The sequence below is a fragment of the Podarcis cretensis genome (assembly GCF_951804945.1).
Source record: "Podarcis cretensis genome assembly, chromosome: 3".
Taxonomy (NCBI): domain Eukaryota; kingdom Metazoa; phylum Chordata; class Lepidosauria; order Squamata; family Lacertidae; genus Podarcis; species Podarcis cretensis.
The window spans coordinates 125924330-125950968 of NC_137172.1; the positions used below are offsets into that span (position 1 = coordinate 125924330).

The 26639-nt window shown below is 41.1% G+C and overlaps 1 protein-coding gene across 1 annotated transcript in view; it reads right to left on the reverse strand.

The window, feature by feature from the left end:
• Positions 1 to 26639, reverse strand: part of COL4A2 (collagen type IV alpha 2 chain) — a 213213-nt gene that overhangs the window by 49480 nt on the left and 137094 nt on the right. Inside the window, exons 26-31 of the mRNA XM_079971032.1 lie at positions 25983 to 26042; positions 17410 to 17472; positions 15956 to 16063; positions 14829 to 15050; positions 13655 to 13816; positions 11916 to 12086 (exon numbers count right to left, since the gene is read on the reverse strand). Of these exons, the coding sequence (XP_079827158.1) occupies positions 11916 to 12086; positions 13655 to 13816; positions 14829 to 15050; positions 15956 to 16063; positions 17410 to 17472; positions 25983 to 26042 (786 nt within the window). The remainder of the gene's footprint in view (positions 1 to 11915; positions 12087 to 13654; positions 13817 to 14828; positions 15051 to 15955; positions 16064 to 17409; positions 17473 to 25982; positions 26043 to 26639) is intronic.

Below are 26639 nucleotides of genomic sequence, written 5' to 3' on the forward strand. Positions count from 1 at the left end.
GGACAGAACTTAATATGGTCTGGGATACAAGCAAAGCAGTGATGAGAGGATTTTTGCATTCAACAGAGTGCCTATCAAAAAAAGGTTAGAGAAGGTAAAAATAAAGAAATTTTGGAAGAACTGATTAGAAATGAAAAAGAACTGATTAAAAAACCTGGGAAAGATTCAATAAAACAAAATATAAAAATGTTACAGACATAATTCTCAATTACAGATAGGTAGCCGTGTTGGTCTGCCATAGTCAAAACAAAATAAAAAAATTCCTTCCAGTAGCACCTTAAAGACCAACTAAGTTAGTTCTTGGTATGAGCTTTCGTGTGCATGCACACTTCTTCAGATACACTGAAACAGAAGTCACCAGACCCTTCTATATAGTGAGAAGGTGGGGAGGGGTATTACTCAGGAGGGTGGTGGGAATGGGTGATAGGCAGATAGCTGTGATGAGCCTGTTGACGACTCTTAACGACTGCAATAGGTCTTACAGGAAAAAGCAAGGGGTGAGAAGGTGAAAAATGGCTTTGTCATGTATAATGAGATAAGAATCCAATGTCTTTGTTCAGACCAGGTCTCTCCATGGTTTTAAGTTTGGTAATAAGTTGCAATTCAGCAGCTTGCTTTTTCCTGTAAGACCTATTGCAGTCGTTAAGAGTCGTCAACAGGCTCATCACAGCTATCTGCCTATCAATGTTATTGAACCAAGAAATTGAATGGAAGTTTAAAATGCTAAGGCAGAAAAAACTGAATTTGCAAATAAACCAGGAAAACTACTTGCTTGGCAATTAAAAAAAATGTAATAAACAAATTGAAAGTAGAAGGTAAAATAATAGATAACCTGAAGGATCATAGAATCATAGAATCATAGAGTTGGAAGAGACCACAAGGGCAATCGAGTCCTGCCAAGCAGGAAACACCATCAGAGCACTCCTGACATATGGTTGTCAAGCCTCTGCTTAAAGACCTCCAAAGAAGGAGACTCCACCACACTCCTTGGCAGCAAATTCCACTGTCAAACAGCTCTTACTGTCAGGAGGTTCTTCCTAATGTTTAGGTGGAATCTTTTTTCTTGTAGTTTGGAACCATTGCTCCGTGTCCGCTTCTCTGGAGCAGCAGAAAACAACCTTTCTCCCTCCTCTATGTGACATCCTTTTATATATTTGAACATGGCTATCATATCACCCCTTAACCTCCTCTTCTCCAGGCTAAACATGCCCAGCTCCCTTAGCCGTTCTTCATAAGGCATCGTTTCCAGGCCTTTGACCATTTTGGTTGCCCTCCTCTGGACACGTTCCAGTTTGTCAGTGTCCTTCTTGAAATGTGGTGCCCAGAACTGGACACAGTACTCCAGGTGAGGTCTGACCAGAGCAGAATACAGTGGCACTATTACTTCCCTTGATCTAGATGCAATACTCCTATTGATGCAGCCCAGAACTGCATTGGCTTTTTTAGCTGCCGCGTCACACTGTTGGCTCATGTCAAGTTTGTGGTCAACCAAGACTCCTAGATCCTTTTCACATGTACTGCTCTCAAGCCAGGTGTCACCCATCTTGTATTTGTGCCTCTCATTTTTTTTGCCCAAGTGCAATACTTTACATTTCTCCCTATTAAAATTCATCTTGTTTGTTTTGGCCCAGTTCTCTAATCTGTCAAGGTCGTTTTGAAGTGTGATCCTGTCCTCTGGGGTGTTAGCCACCCCTCCCAGTTTGGTGTCATCTGCAAATTTGATCAGGATGCCCTTGAGTCCATCATCCAAGTCGCTGATAAAGATGTTGAATAAGACCGGGCCCAAGACAGAACCCTGTGGCACCCCACTAGTCACTCTTCTCCAGGATGAAGAGGAACCATTGATGAGCACCCTTTGGGTTCGGTCAGTCAGCCAGTTACAAATCGACTGAGTGGTAGCATAGTCAAGACCGCATTTTACCAGCTTCTTTACAAGAATATCATGGGGCACCTTGTCAAATGCTTTGCTGAAATCAAGGTAGGCTACATCCACTGCGTTCCCTTCATCTACCAGGCTTGTAATTCTGTCAAAAAACGAGATCAGGTTAGTCTGACACGACTTATATTTCAGAAATCTATTGGTGATCACAGTATTCCTTTCTAGGTGCTCACAAACTGTTTGCTTAATGATCTGCTCCAGAATCTTCCCTGGTATTGATGTCAGACTGACTGGGCGGTAATTATTTGGGTCCTCTCTTTTCCCCTTTTTGAAAATAGGGACAACATTTGCCCTCCTCCAATCTGCCGGGACTTCGCCTGTTCTCCAGGAATTCTCAAAGATGACTGCCAGTGGTTCTGAGATCACATCTGCCAGTTCTTTTAATATTCTTGGATGCAGTTCATCTGGCCCTGGAGACTTGAATACATCTAAACTAGCCAAGTATTCTTGTACTATCTCCTTTGTTATTCTGGGCTGTGTTTCCTCTGCTGAATCATTTGCTCCAAATTCTTCAGGTCGGGCATTGTTTTCTTTATCGGAAAAGACTGAGGCAAAGAAGGCATTGAGGAGTTCAGCCCTTTCTGTGTCCCCTGTTTGCATTTCACCATCTTCTCCTCTGAGTGACCCCACTGTTTCTTTGTTCTTCCTTTTGCTACGAACATACCCATAAAAGCCTTTTTTGTTGCTTTTAACCTCTCTAGCAAGCCTGAGTTCATTCTGTGCTTTAGCTTTTCTGACTTTGTGTCTACACGTGCTGGCTATTTGTTTGAATTCCTCTTTGGTGGTTTCCCCCCTTTTCCATTTTTTGTACACATCCTTTTTTAATCTTAACTCAGTTAAAAGTTCTTTAGGTAGCCACCCTGGCTTCTTTAGGCACCTTCCATGTTTCCGTCTCATTGGTATTGCCTGAAGTTGTGCTTTTACTATCTCCCTCTTAACAAACTCCCAGCCATCATGAACTCCCTTTCCTTTTAGTATTACTGTCCATGGGATCTCACCCAGCACTTCCCCAAGTTTTATGAAGTCGGCTTTCTTAAAGTCAAGAAATTGAGTCCTAGTATGCTTGTCTGCTCCTTTCCGCTGTATAGTAAACTTCAGAAGAGCATGATCACTCGCGCCTAATGATCCTTCCACTTCTACCCCACTAACCAGGTCATCAACATTGGTTAGGACCAGATCTAAAATGGCTGTTCCTCTTGTTGCTTCTCCCACTTTCTGGACAACAAAGTTGTCTGCAAGGCCAGTGAGGAATCTGTTTGACCTTATGCTCTTGGCTGAGTTTGACATCCAGCAAATATCCAGGTAACTGAAGTCCCCCATTACTACTATCTCCCTTCCTTTTGCATGCTTGGCCATCTGTTCCAGGAAGGCATCATCTATATCCTCCGTTTGGCTTGGGGATCTTTGGTAAACTCCCACAATGAGGTCACTGTTATTCTTCTCTCCCTTAATTTTGACCCAAATGCTCTCACTTTGGCTTTGAGGTTCTAAATCTTGGATCTCTTCACAGGTATACACATCCCTGACATATAACGCCACTCCTACTCCTTTCTTGTCTGGTCTGTTTCTCTGAAATAGATTGTATCCCTCCATTATTACATTCCAGTCGTGGGACTTATCCCACCAGGTTTCAGTGATGCCTATTATGTCATATTCAGTTTGCTGTACCAAGAGCTCAAGCTCATCTTGTTTATTACCCATGCTTTGCGCATTAGTGTACAGACATTGAAGTCCATTAATCATTCCCCCGTGTCTCTTATTTAAAGATTTTTTCCTCCCACTACTAGGTCTGTGTGCTGTTTGCTCCATTTGGTCTATGACATTTGGATGATCATCTTCATCAACTGATAGACTCCTACCTTCAGGAGCACTGTCTCCCTCCCCCACATTAGTCAGTTTAAAGCCTTCCTGATGAGGTTTCTGAGATTTTTGGCAAAAACATTCCTCCCAACCGTTGTGAGGTGCAGCCCATCGCTTGCCAGAAGTCCATCTTCAAGAAACTGCAGTCCGTGATCTAAGAATCCAAACCGTTCCAGTTTACACCATTTGCGAAGCCAGCTGTTCACTTCCACTATTTTTCCCTCTCTCCCTGGGCCACGTCGTTCAACTGGGAGGATAGATGAGATGACAATTTGTGCATTTAATTGCTTCAGTTTCCTGCCCAGAGCCTCGTAGTCTCTTTTGATCTTCTGGAGGCTATTGCTTGCAGTGTCATTGGTTCCCACATGAACCAAGAGGAAGGGGTATTTGTCAGTGGGTTTTATGATTCCTTGCAGTCGTTCAGTTACATCTTGGATCTTAGCCCCGGGGAGACAGCACACTTCCCGAGACATCTTGTCAGGCCCACAGATCACTGCTTCTGTTCCCCTCAGTAGGGAATACCCTATCACCACTACACGCCTCCTCTTAGGTTTGGTCGGGGTTCTTCCGCGAGCTGTCCGTTCCAAGTTCGCCTGCACATTCCCTGAGGACTGACTTTGCTGCTCGTCTTCATATATCTGATCGACTGTAACGAGGGAGAGATCCTCAAATGGAGTCTGCTCTTCGTCTTCCATGCTAGGGGAGAGGACCTCAAAGCGATTGTGTATTTCTAAACAATCAGAGCGAACCCTGGGCCTCCTACTTCTTTGCGTCACGTTTCTCCATATATCTGGCTCCTGTGTTGGTGAACTAGCCTCCTTCTCAGGGGAGTCCCCTGTCTCCTCCTTGGTGGAGACGGTGTGCTCTGTTGCTTCCAAGAAGAGCTCCAGCTCTCTAATTCTTTGGAGCGTAGCCACACGTTCCTCCAGTTGCTGGACTTTTAAGAGGGCAATCAATATGCAATTGCTGCAGGTAAAGCTGCCTGCAACCTTTGGCAAGATGGCAAACATTGTGCAGGAACCGCAGGCGACTGCAGCTGTTCCCTCACTCTCCATCTTGAGAACGTGTCGTTGGGGCTGGCTACAGCGGTCCTCCATCATAAGAAGCGTGCAGACAGGACAAATAACTCCCCCCTAAAACCCTAGGTCTCCCCCAACAAACGTTTGAGACTAGCTTCCCTAAATCTAAAGATGGATCAAACTGCGCGCACCGCTAGGCGCGCGCCGCTGCCCTGCAAGCTCTGATAAGCTCCTCCCACAGCTAATCACCTGCCTCAATAGAAACCCTGCCCCCTCTGACCTTTGCACAGGGAGAGCAGCTAATCAGCCACAAGAAACACACACACAAGAAACACCTTTTTCCTCCTTCTTCAGCTGCTGCCCTGCAAGGATATCAGAAGACAATTTGTAAAATATTACACAAAGCTATATTGAGCCAGTAAAGAAAACAAAGATACAATTGAAGAATACTTAAAGTAGAGTAATTTACCAAAAATCCTGAAGAAGAAAATTAATTATTTGAATGCACCAATAACGATACAGGAGGTGCAACAAGGAATTAATCATTCAAAATTAGGTAATTCACCAGGGTCATATTTATCAGCTAAATATTATAAAAAAACTACAAGACTTTCTGATACAGTCGCTGAAGCATGTAATGAATAAATGTTGAACACGGAAAAAATCCAGATTTATGGAAAGAGGCATATATAACATTACTTCTGAAACAAGACATGGACCTGCTCTCAGTAAATACTATAGGCCGATTTCTCTGCTCAACGATTATAAATTATTCGCCAATATTATGGTGAACCGTTCGAAACTGATGTTAAAAGAGTTAATTCATCAGGATCAAGCTGGCTTTCTTCCTGGCTGAACAGATAAAGGATAATATAAGGAATATAATTGACATAATAGAATATCTGGAAGTCAGGAATGAAAAACAAGCAGCTCTGATGTTTGTGGATGCAGAGAAAGCCTTTGATAATGGATCTTTAAGAAAAAAAACTATGGAGATGATGAATTTTGGAGAATCATTTCTAAGAGGAATTGGTGCAATTTAAACAGATCAGCAGGCAATGCTGACAGTGAATAATGTAATATCAGAAAAGTGTAAAATTACAAAAGGGACAAGACAGGGTTGCCCCTATCACCGTTATTGTTTATTTTAGTATTAGAGACCCTGGTGAGGAACATAAGATCTGATGAAGAAATAAAAGGTATAACAGTTGGGTGCAAAGTGTAGAAATTGAGAGCATTTGCAGACGACCTTGTAACAACAGTAGAAGACCTGTTGGCGAGCATACCAAAGATATTAGACAAATTATCTGAGTTCAGACAGGTAACAGGATTCAAGCTAAATAAAAATAAAATGAAAGTATTAGTGAAAACCCCTTCATGGATCACTGCCTTGCCATGGCGAAGGGGCTTGAAGAACTCAGAGAAGCTATGAACTATGCCGAGCAGGGCACCCAAGATGAACAGGTCATAGTGGAGAGTTTTGACCAAACGTGATCCACCTTGAGGAGGAACCGGCAAGCCACTCCAGTATCCCTGCCAAGAAAACTCCATGGACAAAGACAACAGGCATATAAAAGTTATGACGCTGGAAGATGAGCCCCTCAGGTCGGAAGGCGTCCAACATGCTACTGGGGAAGAGCGGAGGGCAAGTACAAGTAGATCCAGAGCTGATGAAGCGGCTGGGCCAAAGCCGAAAGGACGCTCAGTTGCGGATATGCCTGGAAGCGAAAGGAAAGTCCAATGCTGTAAAGAAAAATATTGCATAGGAACCTGGAATGTAAGAACCATGAACATGGGTAAGTTGGAGGTGGTCAAAAATGAGATGGCAAGAATAAATATTGACATCCTGGGCATCAGTGAACTAAAATGGACGGGAATGGGTGAATTCAGTTCGGATGACCATCATATCTACAACTGTGGGCAAGAAACCCGTAAAAGAAATGGAGTGGCCCTCATAGTCAACAAAAGAGTGGCAAAAGCTGTACTGGGATGCAATCTCAAAAATGATAGAATGATCTCGATACGAATCCAAGGCAGACCTTTTAACATCACAGTAATCCAAGTTTATGCACCAACTACTGGTGCTGAAGAAACTGAAATTGACCAATTCTATGAAGACTTACAACACCTTATAGAAGTGACACCAAAGAAGGATGTTCTTCTCATTATAGGGGATTGGAATGCTAAAGTAGGGAGTCAAGAGATAAAAGGAACAACTGGCAAGTTTGGCCTTGGAGATCAAAACGAAGCAGGGCAAAGGCTAATAGAGTTCTGTCAAGAGAACAAGCTGGTCATCACAAACACGCTTTTCCAACAACACAAGAGACGACTCTACACATGGACATCACCAGATGGGCAGCATAGAAATCAGATTGATTATATTCTCTGCAGCCAAAGATGGAGAAGCTCTATACAGTCAGCAAAAACAAGACCTGGAGCTGACTGTGGCTCAGATCATCAGCTTCTTATAGCAAAATTCAAGCTTAAACTGAAGAAAGTAGGAAAAACCACTGGGCCGGTAAGATACAATCTAAGTCAAATCCCATATGAATACACAGTGGAAGTGAGGAACAGGTTTAAGGATTTAGATTTGGTGGACAGAGTGCCTGAAGAACTATGGATGGAGGCTCGTAACATTATACAGGAGGCAGCAACGAAAACCATCCCAATGAAAAGGAAATGCAAGAAAGCAAAGTGGCTGTCCAATGAGGCCTTACAAATAGCGGGGGAGAGAAGGCAAGCAAAATGCAAGGGAGATCGTGAAACATACAGGAAATTGAATGCAGATTTCCAAAGAATAGCAAGGAGAGACAAGAAGACCTTCTTAAACAAGCAATGCAAAGAAATAGAGGAAAGCAATAGAATGGGAAGAACCAGAGATCTGTTCAAGAAAATTGGAGATATGAAAGGAACATTTCGTACAAAGATTTCCATAATAAAGGACAAAAGTGGAAAGGACCTAACAGAAGCAGAAGACATCAAGAAGAGGTGGCAAGAATACACAGAGGAATTATACCAGAAAGAAACGGATGTCTCATATACCCCAGGTAGTGTGGTTGCTGACCTTGAGCCAGACATCCTGAAGAGTGAAGTCAAATGGGCCTTAGAAAGCACTGCAAATAACAAGGCCAGTGGAAGTGATGGTATTCCAGCTGAACTATTTAAAATTTTAAAAGATGATGCTGTTAAGGTGCTACACTCAATATGCCAGCAAGTTTGGAAAACTCAGCAGTGGCCAGAAGATTGGAGAAGATCAGTCTACATCCCAATCCCAAAGAAGGGCAGTGCCAAAGAATGCTCCAACTATCGCACAATTGCACTAATTTCTCACGCTAGCAAGGTTATGCTTAAAATTCTACAAGGAAGGCTCAAGCAGTATGTGGACCGAGAATTCCCAGAAGTGCAAGCTGGATTTAGAAGAGGCAGAGGAACCAGAGACCAAATTGCAAACATGCGCTGGATTATGGAGAAAGCTAGAGAGTTCCAGAAAGACATTTACTTCTGCTTCATTGACTATGCAAAAGCCTTTGACTGTGTCGACCATGGCAAACTATGGCAAGTTCTTAAAGAAATGGGAGTGCCTGATCACCTCATCTGTCTCCTGAGAAATCTCTATGTGGGACAAGAAGCTACAGTTAGAACTGGATATGGAACAACTGACTGGTTCAAAATTGGGAAAGGAGTACGACAAGGCTGCATTTTGTCTCCCTGCATATTTAACTTATATGCAGAATTCATCATGCGAAAGGCTGGGCTGGATGAATCCCTAGCCGGAATTAAGATTGCCGGAAGAAATATCAACAACCTCAGATATGCAGATGACACAACCTTGATGGCAGAAAGTGAGGAGGAATTAAAGAACCTTTTATTGAGGGTGAAAGAGGAGAGTGCAAAATATGGTCTGAAGCTCAACATCAAAAAAACGAAGATCATGGCTACTGGTCCCATCACCTCCTGGCAAATAGAAGGGGAAGAAATGGAGGCAGTGAGAGATTTTACTTTCTTGGGCTCCATGATCACTGCAGATGGTGACAGCAGCCACGAAATTAAAAGACGCCTGCTTCTTGGGAGAAGGGCAATGACAGGCCTAGACAGCATCTTGAGAAGTAGAGACATCACAAAGGTCCGTATAGTTAAAGCTATGGTTTTCCCAGTAGTGATGTATGGAAGTGAGAGCTGGACCATAAAGAAGGCTGATCGCCGAAGAATTGATGCTTTTGAATTATGGTGCTGGAGGAGACTCTTGAGAGTCCCATGGACTGCAAGAAGATCAAACCTCTCCATTCTGAAGGAAATCAGCCCTGAGTGCTCACTGGAAGGACAGATTGTGAAGCTGAGGCTCCAGTACTTTGGCCACCTCATGAGAAGAGAAGACTCCCTGGAGAAGACCCTGATGTTGGGAAAGATGGAGGGCACAAGGAGAAGGGGGCGACAGAGGACGAGATGGTTGGATAGTGTTTTCGAGGTTACCAGCATGAGTCTGACCAAGCTGCGGGGGGCAGTGGAGGACAGGAGTGCCTGGCGTTCTCTGGTCCATGGGGTCACGAAGAGTCGAACACGACTAAACGACTAAACAACAACAACATTAGTGAAAAAATAAAAATGAGCTACAACTAGCAACACTAGTTAACTGAAAAAAGGTGAAGTATCTGGGGGTATGGCTAACAGCTAAGAATATAAATATTTTTAAGGAAAACTATGTAACAACGTGGAAAGAGATGAAGAAAAATATGGATGTCTGGGGAAGGATGAATTTATTGCTTTGGGGAAGAATTTCAGTGATGAAAATGAATGTATTGCCAAGAATGTTATTCTTATTTCAAACAATACCCAGGGTATGCAGAGAGAGACACTTCAAACAATGGCAAAAATACTGTATTTTTCGCTCTATTGGATGCAGTTTTTCCCCTCCAAAAATTTTTTTTTCTTGATTCCCCCCCTAAAAACTGGGTGCGCCCTATGGTCCAGTGCGCCCTATGGTGTGAAAAATACGGTATATTTTTGAATTTATCAATTCAAAGAGGGAAGAAACCAATATTAAATATTAAATATAAACTATTAACAGATACCAAAGAAAGAGGTGGCTTCTCTCTGCCAGATTTGAAATTATATTATGAGGCATCATGTCTCTGCTGGCTTCGGGAGTGTATAACTTTAAAAAACACAGATATCTTAGACCTTGAGGGTCATGATAATAGATTTGGTTGGCATGCATATCTATGGTATGAGAAGACCAAAGTGCATAAAAAGTTTTTGAATCACTTGGTAAGAAAAGCAATTTATGGAGTATGGGAAAAATATAAAAACCTGTTAGAGCAAAGACACCATGGTAGCTCTCCGCAGTGGAAGCGATATCCCTGAAAAAGACTAATGCAAAAAGTAAATGGGCAACCTATAAAGAGTTGCTCATGGAAGTAGAACAATTGAAATTGAAATGTTTTGAGGACATAAGACAGTAACAGGTTGGTTGCAATACCATCAATTAAATGATGTGTTTAAAACAGATAAGAAAAATGGATTTAGTAAAGAAATTTCAAGGTTTGAAAAAGATTTAATGGAAAACAATGTGAAGTTACTTTCTAAAACGTATAAACTGTTGCTAGAGTGGCATACAAAGATGAAAAAGTTAAATTGGTAATGATACAATGGGCACAAGATATTGGGCACAATATCCAATTTTCATCTTGGGAAAAGTTATGGAGCGAGGATTTAAAATTTACAGCGTGCTGTGCACTGAAGGAGAACTATATGAAAATGATGTATCGGTGGTATCTAGCACCTTTATCATTAGCAGAGATGTACAGAACTGCTTCAAATGTTTGTTGGAAATGTGAGATAGAAGGCACGTTCTACCACATGTGGTGGACATGCAAGATAACAAGAGCATTCTGGGAAATGATTTACAATGAGTTGGAAAAAAATGTTTAAAATAACGTTTGTGAAAAAGAGAGAGGCCTTTTTGCTAAGTATTTTAGGTACAGAGATTCCGAAGGAGCAGAAATGACTATTTATGTATGCAACGACAGAAGCACAGATACTACTGGCCCAGAGATGGAAAGAAGACAAAGTTCTGTGTTTATGTGTTTTCAGAAGACAAAGTTCTGACCAGAGACGAATGGCTGATGAAGATGATGGACTATGCGGAAATGGTGAAATTGACTGGGAAAATCAGAAACCAGGAAGAGAAGAAATTTAAGAAGGAATGGGAAAAAATTATACAGTGGTGCCCCGCAAGACGAACGCCTCGCAAGACGGAAAACCCGCTAGACGGAAGGGTTTTCCGTTTTGGAGGCGCTTCGCAAAACGAATTTCCCTATGGGCTTGCTTCGCAAGACGAAAATGTCTTGCGAGTTCCTGCGGGGTCCCCCCCCCCTTTTCCTAAGCCCTAAGCCACTTATCAGCTGATCTGCTGATAAGCCGCTTATCAGCTGATCCGCTAAAAGCCGCTAAACCGCTAATAGCGCTAATCCGCTAAGCTGTCAATGGGCTTGCTTCGCAAGACGAAAAAACCGCTATACGAAGAGCCTCACGGAACGGATTAATTTCGTCTTGCGAGGCACCATTGTAATGTATTTAAGAGAACACTGCAAACAACTAAAAACTCTGGCAGGATTTGAGTAATACTTGTAATGTACAAAAAACTATGGATTATTTTTCTTTAAAAAATAGAGAAAATAAGGCAAGCAGTTGGAAAAAAAGATTGATAATGGTAACCATGGAAGAGGGGAGGGGGATTCAGGGAATCCTAAATGATGATGTGGATGTTTTGTTTGAATTTAAATTTGTTATGTAAAACTCAATAAAAATATATTTTTTTAAAAAAAGAGAGACCAAGCATAACTTCAGGTAACTGGTCCCAAACAATTCAAGGCTTTAAACATCAAAAGCAGCACTTAACGTTGTACTGCAGATGGAAAAGTCCCCGGGAGCTTTTTGAGTAAAGAGTCTGCACCCAATTAATCTCAAAAAAGAGGTACAGGTGGTTTTCCCACTTTCATGGTCTATTGCATCTATTAACACTTTGCACAAGATGTATTATGTATTACTCTTGGAGCAACTGCTCATGTAATTTTGGGCTCAGAATTGTTTTGTTGTACCTTTCACACCTGGAAGACCGTGCATTCCATCCACCCCAGGGAGACCAGGCTCACCAGCCTTGCCTTTAGTTCCAATGAAACCAGGTTCACCTCTGTCACCTGCCAGACCTTTCATTCCTACAGGACCAGGTTTCCCTGGGTCTCCTGCATCTCCTCTGGCACCCGGTGAGCCTATAAATATATGTTGAAAAGAAACAGAAGAATATAATGGATATAATGCAGCCACTGGAAAGCAGTCATTGTGCAGCTTGTATTGATATGAAAACACATCAAATAAAGAACAAAACCAGTAAATTATTGATGGAATATTTTCCAAATTCTAGACATGCCTCCCCTTGCCCTCATCCCACCTTGAACAGCTGTGAGTCCTCCACTCACTATGTCCTGAGTGGTTCAGAGGCAAAGCCTATTTCTCTCTGGACAACATGGCAGTCAAGGAAGAAAGCGAAATGGGAAACGGGGGAAGAGAAGGTGTGGCTCCCGATACCTTTGGTCCTGCCTGTTTCCTACTTTGGCCCCTCCCACCACTGGTGTGCAGTCCTGAAAAGTTACTATTAAGTGAATGCTGCTCTTGATATAAAGTTTCCCAAGCGCTATTTTAGACCTCAAAAACTTCAAATATGGTTACATTTTATAGAGCAAATTTGTGAACTAGGGAAATTCACTGCCTTTTCTTTCCAGTTGATGGTGAAAAAATGGCATAGTCCTGTCATCTATGTATTACTTATGTAAGACAGACTCAGATGCAGAATAAATTATGTTAGACCTAAGTATGCTTTTCTAAGCTTTTATACACCTGTGGTTTGTTGTCTGTGGTCAATCAGAAGCTGTGCTTTGGAAGTCAAACGTTTCAGAAGTTGAACAGACTTCCAGAACAGATTCTGTTCAACTTCCAAGGTACGACTGTATATGCTGTACAGTTTATTTTGTGTATGGATGAAAATTACTGTTTGGCAATATACTGTAGCAAAGAACTATCTGTATATCTGAAACACACACACACACATGCATGCAAGTATACTACTTTTGTTTCTAAGACAATGCAGTCATGCGTTACAGCAGCCACTGGCATAGAAGAGGCACCTTATTTTTTCACACACTGAAGTGAATGTCCCTTAAGATCTGCAGTTCTTATAAATACACACATATATATGTGTGTGTATGTATGTATGTATGTATGTGTGTATAATATGTGTGTGTGTGTGTAATTTAATTGGTGGCAACTCATTAGTAAGCCTAAAGTTTGTAAACCACCAATCCAATAAATATGGCATCCTCAGTAATAATGCTCATGTGCAGTCTACCACATGGTTCAGACTGGGCTGAATTACAGTGTAGACAGCATACAAACATCCCATCTAGCTAGATGGACAACTGACAAGAAACAACATTTTGCAAGGATCTCTGCATTGGTGGCATAACATTTGAATCATGTAAGAAGCTGGTATAATGCAGATGTTAAAAGTGTGCACCGCACACTAAAGTCAACAGCCAATCTTCCATGGCTTAAATCTTAAAAGGACTATGATTGTACCATGTTGGCAGTATTAACAGGGAAAAGCTACTCCATGTCAATCCTTGAAATAATAAGCTCCTATGAAAGTTTAATGGAATGACATTGCACCCCCAAAGGTCCCACACCAGTAGTTTGAGATCACCTTTCCCCAGGAAAGTGCTAAAGATGCCCAGGCAAAGTACAAGGAAAATCACATTTGGGAAGCACGCGGGACGATCCTCACCTACAAACCCTGGTGAGCCAGCTCTGCCCGTGATCCCTTGCTGGCCTGGCAGTCCAGGGAATCCAAATGGTCCTTGTGGTCCTGGCAAACCAGTCAAGCCAGCAGGGCCAGGAGACCCAGGATGCCCTTTAGCTCCAGGCTGACCTGGAATGCCATCACTTCCTAAAAATAATAACAAGTGTCATTAATTGTTATGCGTTATCCATCGAGTGCATATAGATAGAGAGTTGGATCAGGATTTAATTAATTAAACTCAGTCCCCATTTAAATCAGTGAGATTTCAAGGTCATAGAGTCATAGAGTCATAGAGTTGGAAGAGACCACAAGGGCCATCGAGTCCAACCCCCTGCCAAGCAGGAAGCACCATCTAAAGATAGATCAAATTGCTCCTTCTTCAGCTGCTGCCCTACAAGCTCTGATAAGCTCCTCCCACAGCTAATCACCTACCTCAACAGAAACCCTGCCCCCTCTGACCTTTGCACAGGGAGAACAGCTAATCAGCCACAAGAAACACACACAGGAGAAAACCCTTTTTGCTCCTTCTTCAGCTGCTGCCCTACATGACTACCTTGTCAACAAATTTAGCTTAGCTCCAACTCACAGTCCAGAAAATAATTATAATAATAAACATTTATTCTGAAGCCTATGAATATGAAAAGCTGCCTTCTGAATAGGTCCTACATGCTCATAAGGAAAAACAGCTTTCTGGTTTGCAGTCTATACAGAATGGGACTTATTGAGTTCTGCTTTCTTAACAATCAGTAATGTTCATTTCCTCTACTGGTATTATGTGCAACATCTTAGGTGAAAAATCTGGGAATACTGATGAAGGCAATGGACCAGGATGCTCATTTTCAGCAAAACTGCAGGACTGCTGCTGGCTGCAATGCAGAGAACCTCCTTACGGTAAGTATATGTTGCTTGGGAGCAAACATGTTGGTTTCACTATTTCTCCAGCTGCAGCTCTCTGTGCAAAATCACAAACTGATTTTGAAATTCCCTGCAGTTTTCAAATCAACATGCCAGGGTGCAGAGGGCTGTTTGAAACTAGGCCACAGAACCTTTGCCGCATGCAGAACTCATTGCAGAACTCTGCATCACCACAACTGCTGTCACCAAATTTCCTGAGTCTCTCTTCTTTAAAATTCTCCATTGGCAAAAACAAGAGCATTACCTCTTAGTCCTGGCAAGCCATGATCTCCTGGGGGGCCTTTCAGTCCTGGGGTTCCCGGTGGCCCAGCATCCCCTTGGGGGCCTGTGGGTGCTCCAAGTCTGTCACCTGCAACTCCTTTCACTCCTGGAGGGCCTGGCCAACCTGGCAATCCTGGACTCCCAGGAAAGCCCTGCTCCCCAGGCAATCCTGGTGTACCTCTGTTTCCTCTGGGCCCAGGAAATCCTAAATAGAAAAAAATGATGATTCTAAGAAAAGTAATTTATTTGCCAGAATGAACTTGTTAAAGTTGATTAATGGAAAACAATATAACCAGGATGATGCAAATCCCTCCTTAGCCAAATAAGCACCTTTATGTCCCACTGACTTCAGTGGAAAGCTGAACAAGTGCTGATTAAAAGCATTCACACCCTGTTGTCTTAAAACTACAATAATAATGAAATTTAGAAGATAGTCCACAAATGGTCCTTGGGCAGAATAGTGTTACTAAGGTATTTAGCAGCAGTGGACTTTGTTCTTTCTGTTTTGATTTGTCCCTCAAGTGACCCATGTGAGTACATACTCAAGTGACCCATGTGAGTACTTATTCAAGGTTTTCCTTCAAAAAGGAAGGAAAGAAAGATAGATAGAGAGGATGAATGAGACATCTTTGTGGGATAAGCTGCATGATGCCTTTTGCAATATCAGAAACTCCATGTCATTACTCATGTCATTAATTGATTGGTGGAGATACAAACACATTTGAGAGGCACAGCTCAGTTAGTACCTGTTCAATGAGGTACTAATTTACAGATGAAAAACCTAGAAATGGTTAAAGCATTTGTTTGGTTGACAGCCCCAATTATCATCTTTGTGGAGAATCCTTGTGTGAACAGGGACTGCTTTTTGCCAGGGTCTTGGCCTCAGAGCCATGCAATATTTTCACATGTTGACATTACATCTAAAATCATCCTCAGTTGTACAAGCAATTACATTGTTCTATACTGTATATTTTGCAATTCCATTTGTGTGCATGACCAACTTGATTTTTATTGGAGAAGCAAATTACAAATGCGATATATAAACATGGATACATAAATTGAACACTTCAGTTGTCTACAGTACAAGTGTGTTTTGGATTTTAACCATACCTGGCGGGCCTGCTAAGCCCTCACGACCTTGATCTCCCAGAGAGCCTTTCAGCCCTTTGGATCCATGCAGACCGAGTTCGCCTGCAATCCCTCTTGTACCTTTCGCACCTACATTATTGAAGATATTATGCTAATGAAATGCAATAAATAAAAATATGTATATGTTAAAGGGGAAAATACAAAATAAGAATAGAAACATTGGTAATAAATTTATAGCTAGCCTTAGGTAAGTTATATCTTTTAGGGCATTTCCAGATTATGAGAGAACCATTCCTAGTGGTGGAATATCTTATTTCTATGTAATGTAGATTTGCTGCATGCTATTTCTAACGTACGGGTATATATTAAGTGCAACTGAAGGAGGGCTGTAGTGTTACAATTTGCAAAATATGGGTAATGGGAATACCCAGCCTTTGGACACACTTAAAAATTATTTTTCACATAATTTAAATGCTGGGGAATTGTAATAGCGATTTTGTTGCAGAAGCTGTCTACAGAAAAGTTGAAAGAACAGTTAAAACAATAAAACCAGATCTTCAGCTCAGGGAAATGCATCTTCAGGAGCTAGAAGAAATCCAATACTGACAGCCCCCGCTCCTATTTCAGCAGGGAGGACAACCCACAGCGCTGCTGCCACCAGTGAGAAAGCCTGCCTCTACATCACCACAAGCCAACCATCATCAGGCCAAGCTAGCCAGGTTCCTTGAGCTGCCTGTGGTGCCCTGGAAGTGAAGGGGGAGGTGGCTTTCCAGTTCATACCTAGTGAAGACAGCATCCTCCACGACCGAGACAAGGAACTGAGGCTGTTGCCTTTGGACAGACATTTTACCAAAGTAAAAACAAATACTTGCGGGGGGGGGGGGGATCCTCTGAACTGTTGAAATTTTGGACTGGAATATTTAGCCTTTTGCATTCCTTTTAGGATTACATGTAAAAAAGTATTATTCATAAAGGGCATGTGAGGAGATCCATGACTTGCAGCATGGAAGGCAGGTTGTAAGTATTTGGGTAACAATTGTAGGATTGTTAAATAAACAAGCAATCAAGCAAACAAATCTTATTAGCTGCAGATGATTCAGATAAACGTTTTGATAGCAAGTAGGAAGATTGAATTTGATATGCTGTTGTACTTTTACATTACTTTTAAAGTTGCATTTGCAGACTGATCTGTAAGCTACACCTAAATCTTTTGACTGAAGCAAAAATTATATTTCCACATTCCTGGAAGTTGCTCTGTCTGCAAACTCTCCAAGAAAATGTGAAATAGCACAGATATAAATAACATTGTCAACTATAGATATGGGCAAATAAGATCTAATAATTATTTTTATAAATAGTTTCCATTTATTTCCTTTTGGAATCATAATTATAGTTGAATGATTTGATTACGTATTGTGCATTGTAACTTACTGTATTGTTATTGTTATTGTTATTGCTATTGTTATGGCATTTACCTCTTGGTCCTGGAATCCCTGGAGTTCCTGGAGTTCCTTTTGGCGCTTGAATACAGCTAGTTCCTGTAGGTAAACAATACAGATAAAAACAACAAAGTGGCTCTTCAACGACTTAACAAATGTATTGTGGCAAAAAAATTGTAGGCCAGGGGCCTAAGGATGGAGGAGAAATTTTGTTCCCATCTTAATGCAAATCTACCAGATTCACCCACATGAACCAAAAGGCAGCTATTCTTTGAAATTCATGATGCAGTTTTCCAACACAAAAATGCATACAAAAACGTGTGTATTGGGGGCAAAAAAAAAAAAAAGGTAAAGGACCCGTGACAGTTAAGTCCAGTCACGAACGACTCTGGGGTTGCGGCGCTCATCTAGCTTTACTGGCCGAGGGAGCCGACGTTTGTCCGCAGACAGTTTTTACGGGTCATGTGTGACTAAGCCGCTTCTGGCAAACCAGAGCAGTGCACGGAAACGCCATTTACCTTCCCACCGGAGCGGTACCTATTTATTTACTTACACTTTGACATGCTTTCGAACTGCTAGGTTGGCAGGAGCTGGGACCAAACAATGAGAGCTCACCTTGTCACAGTGATTCGAACCACCAACCTTCTGATCAGCAAGCCCTAGGCTCAGTGGTTTAGACCACAGCACTATAAATCAGCAGGAAGTGCTGATAGCAGGGGCCCAGGTAAGCCCCACCTTGGAGTCACCTCTCCACCTGAGGCTTGGTTTTTTCACTCACCCTCTGTCACCTTCAGCACCTTCACCTGTTCATTGTCTGATTTAATATTTATTGAAATATTTTAATAAAGAAATAAACATAAAAGCCTCTACCACCCACTTCTCAGTGTGTGTATGTGCCTGTAAACATTTTGTCACAAAGGAAAGAAGTAAAGAAAGAAAAAAAGAAAAAAAGAAAGAAGCATATAGTCCTTTTGAGAATGTAATAGTATAGCTACCAATTTAGCAATAGCAGTGTGGCTTCTGGACCAGAAAAATCTCCCCCCATAATTAAACCTAAGATGAAATATGGCCTTCAGTGATGACTGTTTATTCAGATTGGATGTGGCTACTTAAGTGAATCCCCCAAGGCCATGATCCTTCAAACCAAGGGTAGACGGAAGGTATATTGGGATCTAGTAGTAGGCATCTGGGTGACAGGCAATAGGTTGTTATTATTATTATTAGTAGCAGCAGCAGCAACAGCAGCAGTAGTAGTAGTAGTATTAACAATAGCAACCCCTCCCCCAAAAGTGAGGGCTTTTCGTCTAAAAATCAGACTGCTGAGTTGAGGAAAGCTCAGGAGAAACACCAAGAGTGATTTTTGTGTGAGAGAAAAGTTTTTGAGCTCTGTTCTGACAGCGAAAATATGTTCCTGAGCTGAAGTTGAGCTCAGAGGCGGACTTCCGGAGGCGGCGCGAACGGCAATGGCTGCCCTCTTCTTCTTGTGAAGGGGGAGCTCCGCGGAAACGGGTTGTCCGCTACGGCGAAGCGGAGACCCACGTTGGAAACCCACAGGCAGCAGAAGCCTGTGGTCGTGGGACCCGGCGGGCACCATCAGCGCCCCCCGAAACTGGAAAGGAACCCCGTAAGGGGCTCCGGAAAGTGACGGGGTTGGCGTGGTGCTGTGGGTCGATCGCTCTTTCCGTGGAGGGAAGCCGCGAAGCTGTTGTCGGTGAGCGCTGACCTTTTTCCTGGGATCATCTGGCCAAGAAACAACTACCCGTGAGTAGGTGAAGTTTAAAGAATTTGTGCCTTTTGAAAACAAGCCTCAATTTGACACTGAAACGGGAGACGCAACCAGGAAGTCCGTCTCCCGGCTCTGTTTAAAGATTTAAAGCAACAACGTTCAATTTGCTTTTGCCTAAGAAACTGTACTTTAAGAGACTGCTATCTGAATATTTGATAGAGAACCTTACTTCAATTTAAAGTGGAAGAGGAAGAATTTGGCTTTCCCTCTCCATGTGTGGATTTATAAAAAAACATTGAACTCCTGGCAACCGGACTGCCAAACGACTAGCGCTGTCAGGCTGCATGAACTGTCATATTGTAACTCGCACTTCTTGGAGATACTGTAACTTTCTATGTTCAACTCTGCAAAGTAAAGGCTCTGTAAGGTTTTCTGGAGATTTGCAACTGTTAGAAATTTGAAGGGACACCTTGTATTTGGGAAAATACTCTATACTTTGTAAGACTTTGTAAATTGTGTCCCTTCAGAAGACATTGTGTCCCTCTAGTGGAACATTGAAGCTGTACAACTACTGGGGTTTTTTTCCATTCTTAGACTTGGGGATTTCCATGAGAATTGCAAACTGTGAAACTGACCTTGGCACATGGACAGCAGTGGAATGAGTGGGAGGACAAGATCAGGCAAAGCCAAAACACAACAACCTACTATAATCTCACAGCTGCGCAGATCATCTGTTCCCACTGTTCCTGTGACACGAGAGGAAGATTTAGAGCAAACTAAGCCTGAAGGAATGGCCACAGGAGGGGATTTTACTCAGTGCTAGATAAAATATTTGAAAAATTGGATGGCCTGAGTAAGCAAGTGGCTGAACAATCATCTAAAATTGACCAAAACACAGCCAGTGTTAACAGTTTGACTCAACAAGTTAGTTTAAATGCACAATCTATTGGGCAATTGCTGGAGGCCACTACATTAAATCGTAAAACAGCCGAGGAGGCCAAACAGAAAGTAGAGGCTGTGCAAAAGGAAATCAAACCTATGCGCAAACAGATTGGCGAACACCAGGCATATCTGTCCATGATAGAACTAAAAACTAGGGAAAATAACTTGAGATTGAGGTCGGTTCCAGAACTTGAAAAGGAAGATTTAAGTGAGTATTTGACAAAAGAGTTTGTAGAATTTTGGCCTTTGGAAGAGGATAAAGACTTTAAAATTATAAGTGCATTCAGACTTGGAAAGGGAGGGAGGAAGGTCAGGTCAAGAGATTGCCCGATTTCCCTCAGAACGAAGGAAGAAAGAGATAAGATACTGAGTGCGCACTTTCAAAAGACTCTTGAGATTCAGGATTTTAGAGTGGAAATTTACAAGGACATCCCGAAACATCTTCTAGAGCTGAGATCTAACTACGGAGATCTGGTGAAACTACTGAGAAGCAACAGAATCATCTTTAGATGGGAGTTCCCCCAGGGACTATCTTTCAACTTTAGAGGGAAAAAAGTTAAAATCAAAACAGTTGAAGATAAGGAAAAATTTCTGAGTGATTACGGAGAAGACCTTCAGAAAGAGACTGAAAAAGAATTAGGAGCCCCAGGATCTGGACCATTAAGTTCATTACTTACACCTTTGGGCCTTGACGAGCAGGAGAAAGCGACACCACCGCCAAAGGGAGAAGAACTTTTGGGAGCCGTAGGAGGACTCTGCAACTATTAAGTTGGAGCATTCATGGTTGTTAACTCCCCTCAGAAGAGGAAGAAGATCTTTCATATACTAAAAAAGGAACAATTGGACTTAATTTGCTTACCGGAAATGCATGTGATTAGGCTTCACAGGAAAGTTTTAATCAACAAAAGATTAGGCCAAGAATTTATCTCTTCAGACAGAGTGAAGAAGAGAGGAGTTGTTATTTATGCAAAAGAAAGCCTATCACCAAAATTCCTTTTCAAAGATGAACAAGGGAGAATTTTGGCAATTGAAATTCAAACACAAGGAGAAAATTTTTTTATTTTAGGCATTTATGCACCAAATGAGGGGAAGTCAGAATTTTACAAGAAGTTGCATGAGACACTGCTGGATTACATGGACTACAACAACATTATTATGATGGGCGATATGAATGGGGTGGTATCTACAAACATGGATAAAGCACAAAGACAAAACATAACAAAAGACGGCAGACTACCTAAAACTTTTTTTGACCTAACTGACAATATGGATTTGATTGATATTTGGAGAACAAAAAATCCCTTAGGGAGAGAAGGGACTTTCTTCTCTGAAGCCAAATTGACTTGGACTAGAATTGACCAAATATGGATAACTAGAGGACTGGCACCAAAGACTAGAAAGGTGGAAATCTGCCCCAAATGTGCTCCGACCATAACGCTGTGAAGATGGAAATGAAACTAACATTAACTGGTTCCTTCAGATGGAAGATGAATGACACCTTATTAAGAGACCAAGAGATTGTTAAGAAGGCCCAAAAGACTTTGAGAGACTATTTTGAAGTGAATCTGAAAACTACAGTTGAAAAAAGAGTAATCTGGGATGCAAGTAAAGCGGTCATGAGGGGGTTTCTGATACAACAGAATGCTATAAAAAAGAGGACCCAAAATGAGAAAAAAGACAAAATTTTGGAGAAAATAAAAGAAGGAGAGAAAAAATTAAGATCGAAACCAAAGTCACAGGAAATTCTGAGAGAAATTAAATTATACCAAGTACAATATTTGAAACTGATAAACCAGGAAATTGAGTGGAAAATTAAACAAATGAGACAAAAGACTTTTGAATCAGCAAATAAATGTGGGAAACTGTTAGCGTGGCAGTTGAAAAAAAGACAGAAGCTGAATACGGTTACAAATCTTGAGGTTGAAGGAAAAAACATTCAGAATCCTGTGGAGATTAGAAAGTGCTTCCAGAGATACTTCAAACAACTTTATACCCAGGGGCCACAGAACGAGACTGAGATAGACCAATTCCTAAGAACTAATGGATTACAAAAAATATCTCAAGAAAATAAGACAATATTGAATTACAAAATAACAGAACAGGAGATCGAAGGTGCCATTCAAAATATGCAACTAGGCAAGTCTCTAGGACTGGACGGATTAACCTCCAAGTACTATAAGACTTTGAAAGACTATTTAACACAACCACTAAAGGAGGTGTGCAATGAGATTCTGGAGGGAAAGAAGGCGCCGGAGTCGTGGAAAGAAGCTTTCATCACATTGATACCAAAATCTGAATTTGAAAAGACACAACTCAAGAACTACCGTCCCATATCCCTCTTAAACGTGGATTATAAAATCTTTGCAGACATTTTAGCTAATAGATTAAAAAGAGTTTTAAATGAAGTGATACATAAAGATCAGGCAGGCTTTCTTCCAGGCAGACATCTTTCTGATAATACAAGGAACATTATTGACATTTTGGAGCTACTGCAAATGAATATTAATACAAAAGCAGTTTTAATTTTCATTGACGCGGAGAAGGCCTTTGACAATATTTCTTGGAATTTTATGAAGAAAAATCTTAAGGGAATGGGAGTGGGACGGGGGTTTGAAAATGGTATAGAAGCAATTTATTCAGAACAAAAAGCTAAATTGATAGTTAACAATGTGGTGCCAGAAGAGATTAGAATAGAAAAAGGAACACGACAGGGCTGCCCTATCTCTCCATTGCTATTTATTTCGGTCCTGGAGGTGCTTTTGAACATGGTTAGAAGGGACCGGCTGATCCAGGGAATTAAGGTCGGAGCTAAACAATATAAACTTAAGGCTTTTGCAGATGACCTGGTCTTGACATTACAGGAGCCAGAATCTAGTACGAAAAGGGTGTTAGAACTGATTCAAGAATTTGGTCATGTGGCAGGATTTAAATTGAACAAGCAAAAAACTAAGGTTTTAGAGAAAAACCTGACAATAATGGAAAAAGAAAGGTTTCAGAAGGAGACAGATTTAATTGTGGTTAAGAAAGTGAAATACTTAGGGATCAACATGACGGCTAAAAATTTGAATTTATTTAAAGATAATTATGAGAAATGCTGGTCAGAAGTTAAGAAAGATCTAGAAATTTGGTCAAAATTGAAGCTTTCCTTGTTGGGTCGGTTTGCTGCTATAAAGATGAATGTATTGCCAAAAATGTTGTTTTTGTTTCAAACTTTACAGATTGTGGACAAGATGGATTGTTTCAAGAGGTGGCAAAGAGATATTTCTAAATTTGTCTGGCAGGGCAAAAAGAGCAGAATAAAATTTAAAATATTGACCAACGCTAAAGAAAGAGGGGGGTTTGCCCTGCCAGACATGAAGTTGTATTATGAATCAGCAGCATTCTGCTGGTTGAAAGATTGGCTACTTCTTGAGAATACTGACATTTTGGATTTGGAAGGGTTCAACAATGCTTTTGGGTGGCATGCATATTTGTGGTACGACAAGGTAAAAGCTAATAGAGCATTCAAAAACCATATTGTCAGGAAAGCTGTGTTTAATGTCTGGACAAGATATAAAGACTTATTGGAAAACAAGACCCCAAGGTGGCTATCACCTATGGAGGCTAAGGCTCTGAAAAAACTCAATATGGAGGCCAACTGGCCGAAATATTGGGAGATACTAGAACAAGACCGAGACACATGGAGATTGCAGAGTTTTGAGAAACTAAAAGATAAAGTGCGAGACTGGCTACACTATTATCAAATTAGAGAGGCCTTTAACTTGGATAAAAAAATAGGCTTCCAGGTGGAAAAATCGAAATTAGAAACAGAATTGTTAGAACCTAAAACTAAGATACTTTCGAGAATGTACAACTTGCTGCTAAAATGGAATACTCAGGATGAAACAGTTAAATCAGCTATGATTAAATGGGCACAGGACATTGGTCATAACATTATGTTTGCTGACTGGGAAAAGTTGTGGACCACTGATATGAAGTTTACGGCATGTAATGCCTTAAGAGAAAATATTATGAAAATGATCTATAGATGGTACATGACCCCAGTCAAGCTTGCAAAAATTTATCACCTGCCTGACAACAAATGCTGGAAATGTAAAGAAACTGAGGGAACATTCTTTCACCTTTGGTGGACATGCCCAAAGGTTAAGGCCTTCTGGGAAATGATCTATAATGAACTAAAAAAGGTATTTAAGTTTACCTTTCCTAAGAAACCAGAGGCCTTCCTTTTGGGCATTGTCGGCCAATTGGTGCCAAAGAAAGACAGAACATTCTTTATGTATGCAACAACTGCAGCAAGAATACTCATCGCAAAGTATTGGAAGACACAAGATTTGCCCACCCTGGAAGAATGGCAGATGCAAGTGATTGACTATATGGAACTGGCAGAAATGACTGGCAGAATCCGAGACCTGGGACAAGAGTCGGCGGAAGAGGACTGGAAGAAGTTCAAAGAATATCTCCAAAAGCATTGTAAAATGTTTGAATGTTAAAATGAGGTTGGTTATAAAGAGAATAGGGCATCAGTGACATGGTAAAAAGAAATATGTAAAAATGTTTTGAAGGAAAAAAAGGGGTAAGACCAGAGTATTATTATGTCGAGATCAAACAAATGATACAAAGGATTAAGTTATAAAAAACATGTGATAAATGGTTTTAAAAGTAAAGGAAACTAAAGGCATAAATAGGTTGAAATGTATAATATTGAATAAGATTGGAAAGAGGGTAGGGAATTGCTGAATTTGATTGTGTAAAGGGGAACACAGAAAAGGGAGATGTGAGGAAGTCAGGAAAGAGGCTTATAAAGATAGTAAGTAACAAATAATTTTTTCTCTGTTTTTTTTGTTTCTTTTTGATTACTTCTTCTTTTTCTTTTTTTTTCATTGTTAAACTGTGTTGTTTTCGATCGTCTTTTTTTCCTTTGTTTTTCCTGATTGTGATGTTTGTTTTGTTGTGTAAAACCTTAATAAATATTTTTAAAAAAATAAAAATGAAGTTGAGCTCAGAGGTGCCCTGTTCCTAAATTCTAATGATTTTGCTGCCTTCTCCTCTACTGAACCGCCTTTCTTTTGCCCCTGGTCATTAGTAGGCCTCAAGCTTGTAGTAGAAAGCCAAGTCTGCCAGGCTTGAAGTCTGCTTTTAGCATCCCAAGCAACTGTGGCCTATGATTGGGTTTTCATAAAAGCTTTTGGGTCTTTGTGTCCGAGTCATCATTTAGGAATCCCTTCCTCTGTGGGCTCAGGGACAGCAAAACCAATTGTTGGAAATGACTGAATACACAGCAGCTTTCCTGTGAGTCATGCTCTGTGTTTAGCTTTCAGGTAGTCAGGAAGAGTGAAAGAGTGAAATTGCACTGCAGAAGAGCTCCTTTAGGCCACTGTCAGTCAGGGTTCACTAGGGTTTTACATCCTGCCTAACAACATGATCAGGGTTCCAGTGTCCATAAGCAGGGGGGTGGGGCAGGGGGTGGTCAGAGACAGGAAGCGGTAAGCACAAAACTGGGTCTTTGACTCAGGTGAATTAAGCCTAGTTTCACCCCTGTGTTTGTGCAACCTTTTACTCAGCAGCAATACCGTCCAAAACTAAGGGCAAAAACTATCTAGTGTCCTCTGGAAGGAAGGAGGACAGATGGTGTTGGTGGTCAAGGAATCTGGCATATCAGGTAACATGTGAAGGAGACAGAGAGGACGTGGCAATGGACTGGGCTGCCTACTAAAAGCTTGATTTGACTGGATGCAAAATAGTAAGATGAATGAAGTTGTATAATGCTACTCACTGGAGTTTTCAACAGTTGCATTGTAATACATTTTGTTAAAAAAAAATTGGAGTGTCAAATTAAAACCCTCTTCAGTTTGCATTAAGTTCTTCAAAATACAATTCTTGTTATCATTCAGAATCACAAATTTTGCATACAAATTTACATTTTTAAATTATCATATTTTACCTGACTGAATTGGCTCAGTTCTGTTACCTCTGAAAAAGACTTTGACTGTCTGTCCACAATCTGAAATATAAAAAATTAGAACAAAAGAAATTTGGATTTCTTAAATTATGACCAGAAACAGCAATGTTCAACCCACCAACTGTATCTGCAGTGATCTTTTGAAATAAACTTGTTTATTTTGTGAACCACCCTGAGACCTTCAGAAGATGGGTAGTATAACTTTAATAATTAAAAATAAAAATAAATAAACGGGACTGTTCCACAGAATGTATTTATTTAATTATATTTTATTTATTAAATTTATAGACCTCCCTTCATCAAAAGATCTCAGGGCAGTTCACAGAATAAAATACAAGAACAACATTATCCACCTGCAGTTCTATCCCATGAAATGGGATTGCCATAACTGTTCCATGGCATGCCAGCAACTGCCTTTGATTTTTGAATTTGCTGGAAATACATGCAGCAGCGGAGAAGAGTATACAGCTTTGTTGGAAAATAAAATAAACAGTCATGAATTGGCCTTCTAAGTCTACAGAGTGAGACATCTCGTGGTGCCCACTCCTCAGTGTCCAGTCAGGGCCTGACACTTGGGTGAATATGAGAGATATCTGGATGTTCTGAGATCAGGGTGCCAGGTGCACTGGGTCACTGCAG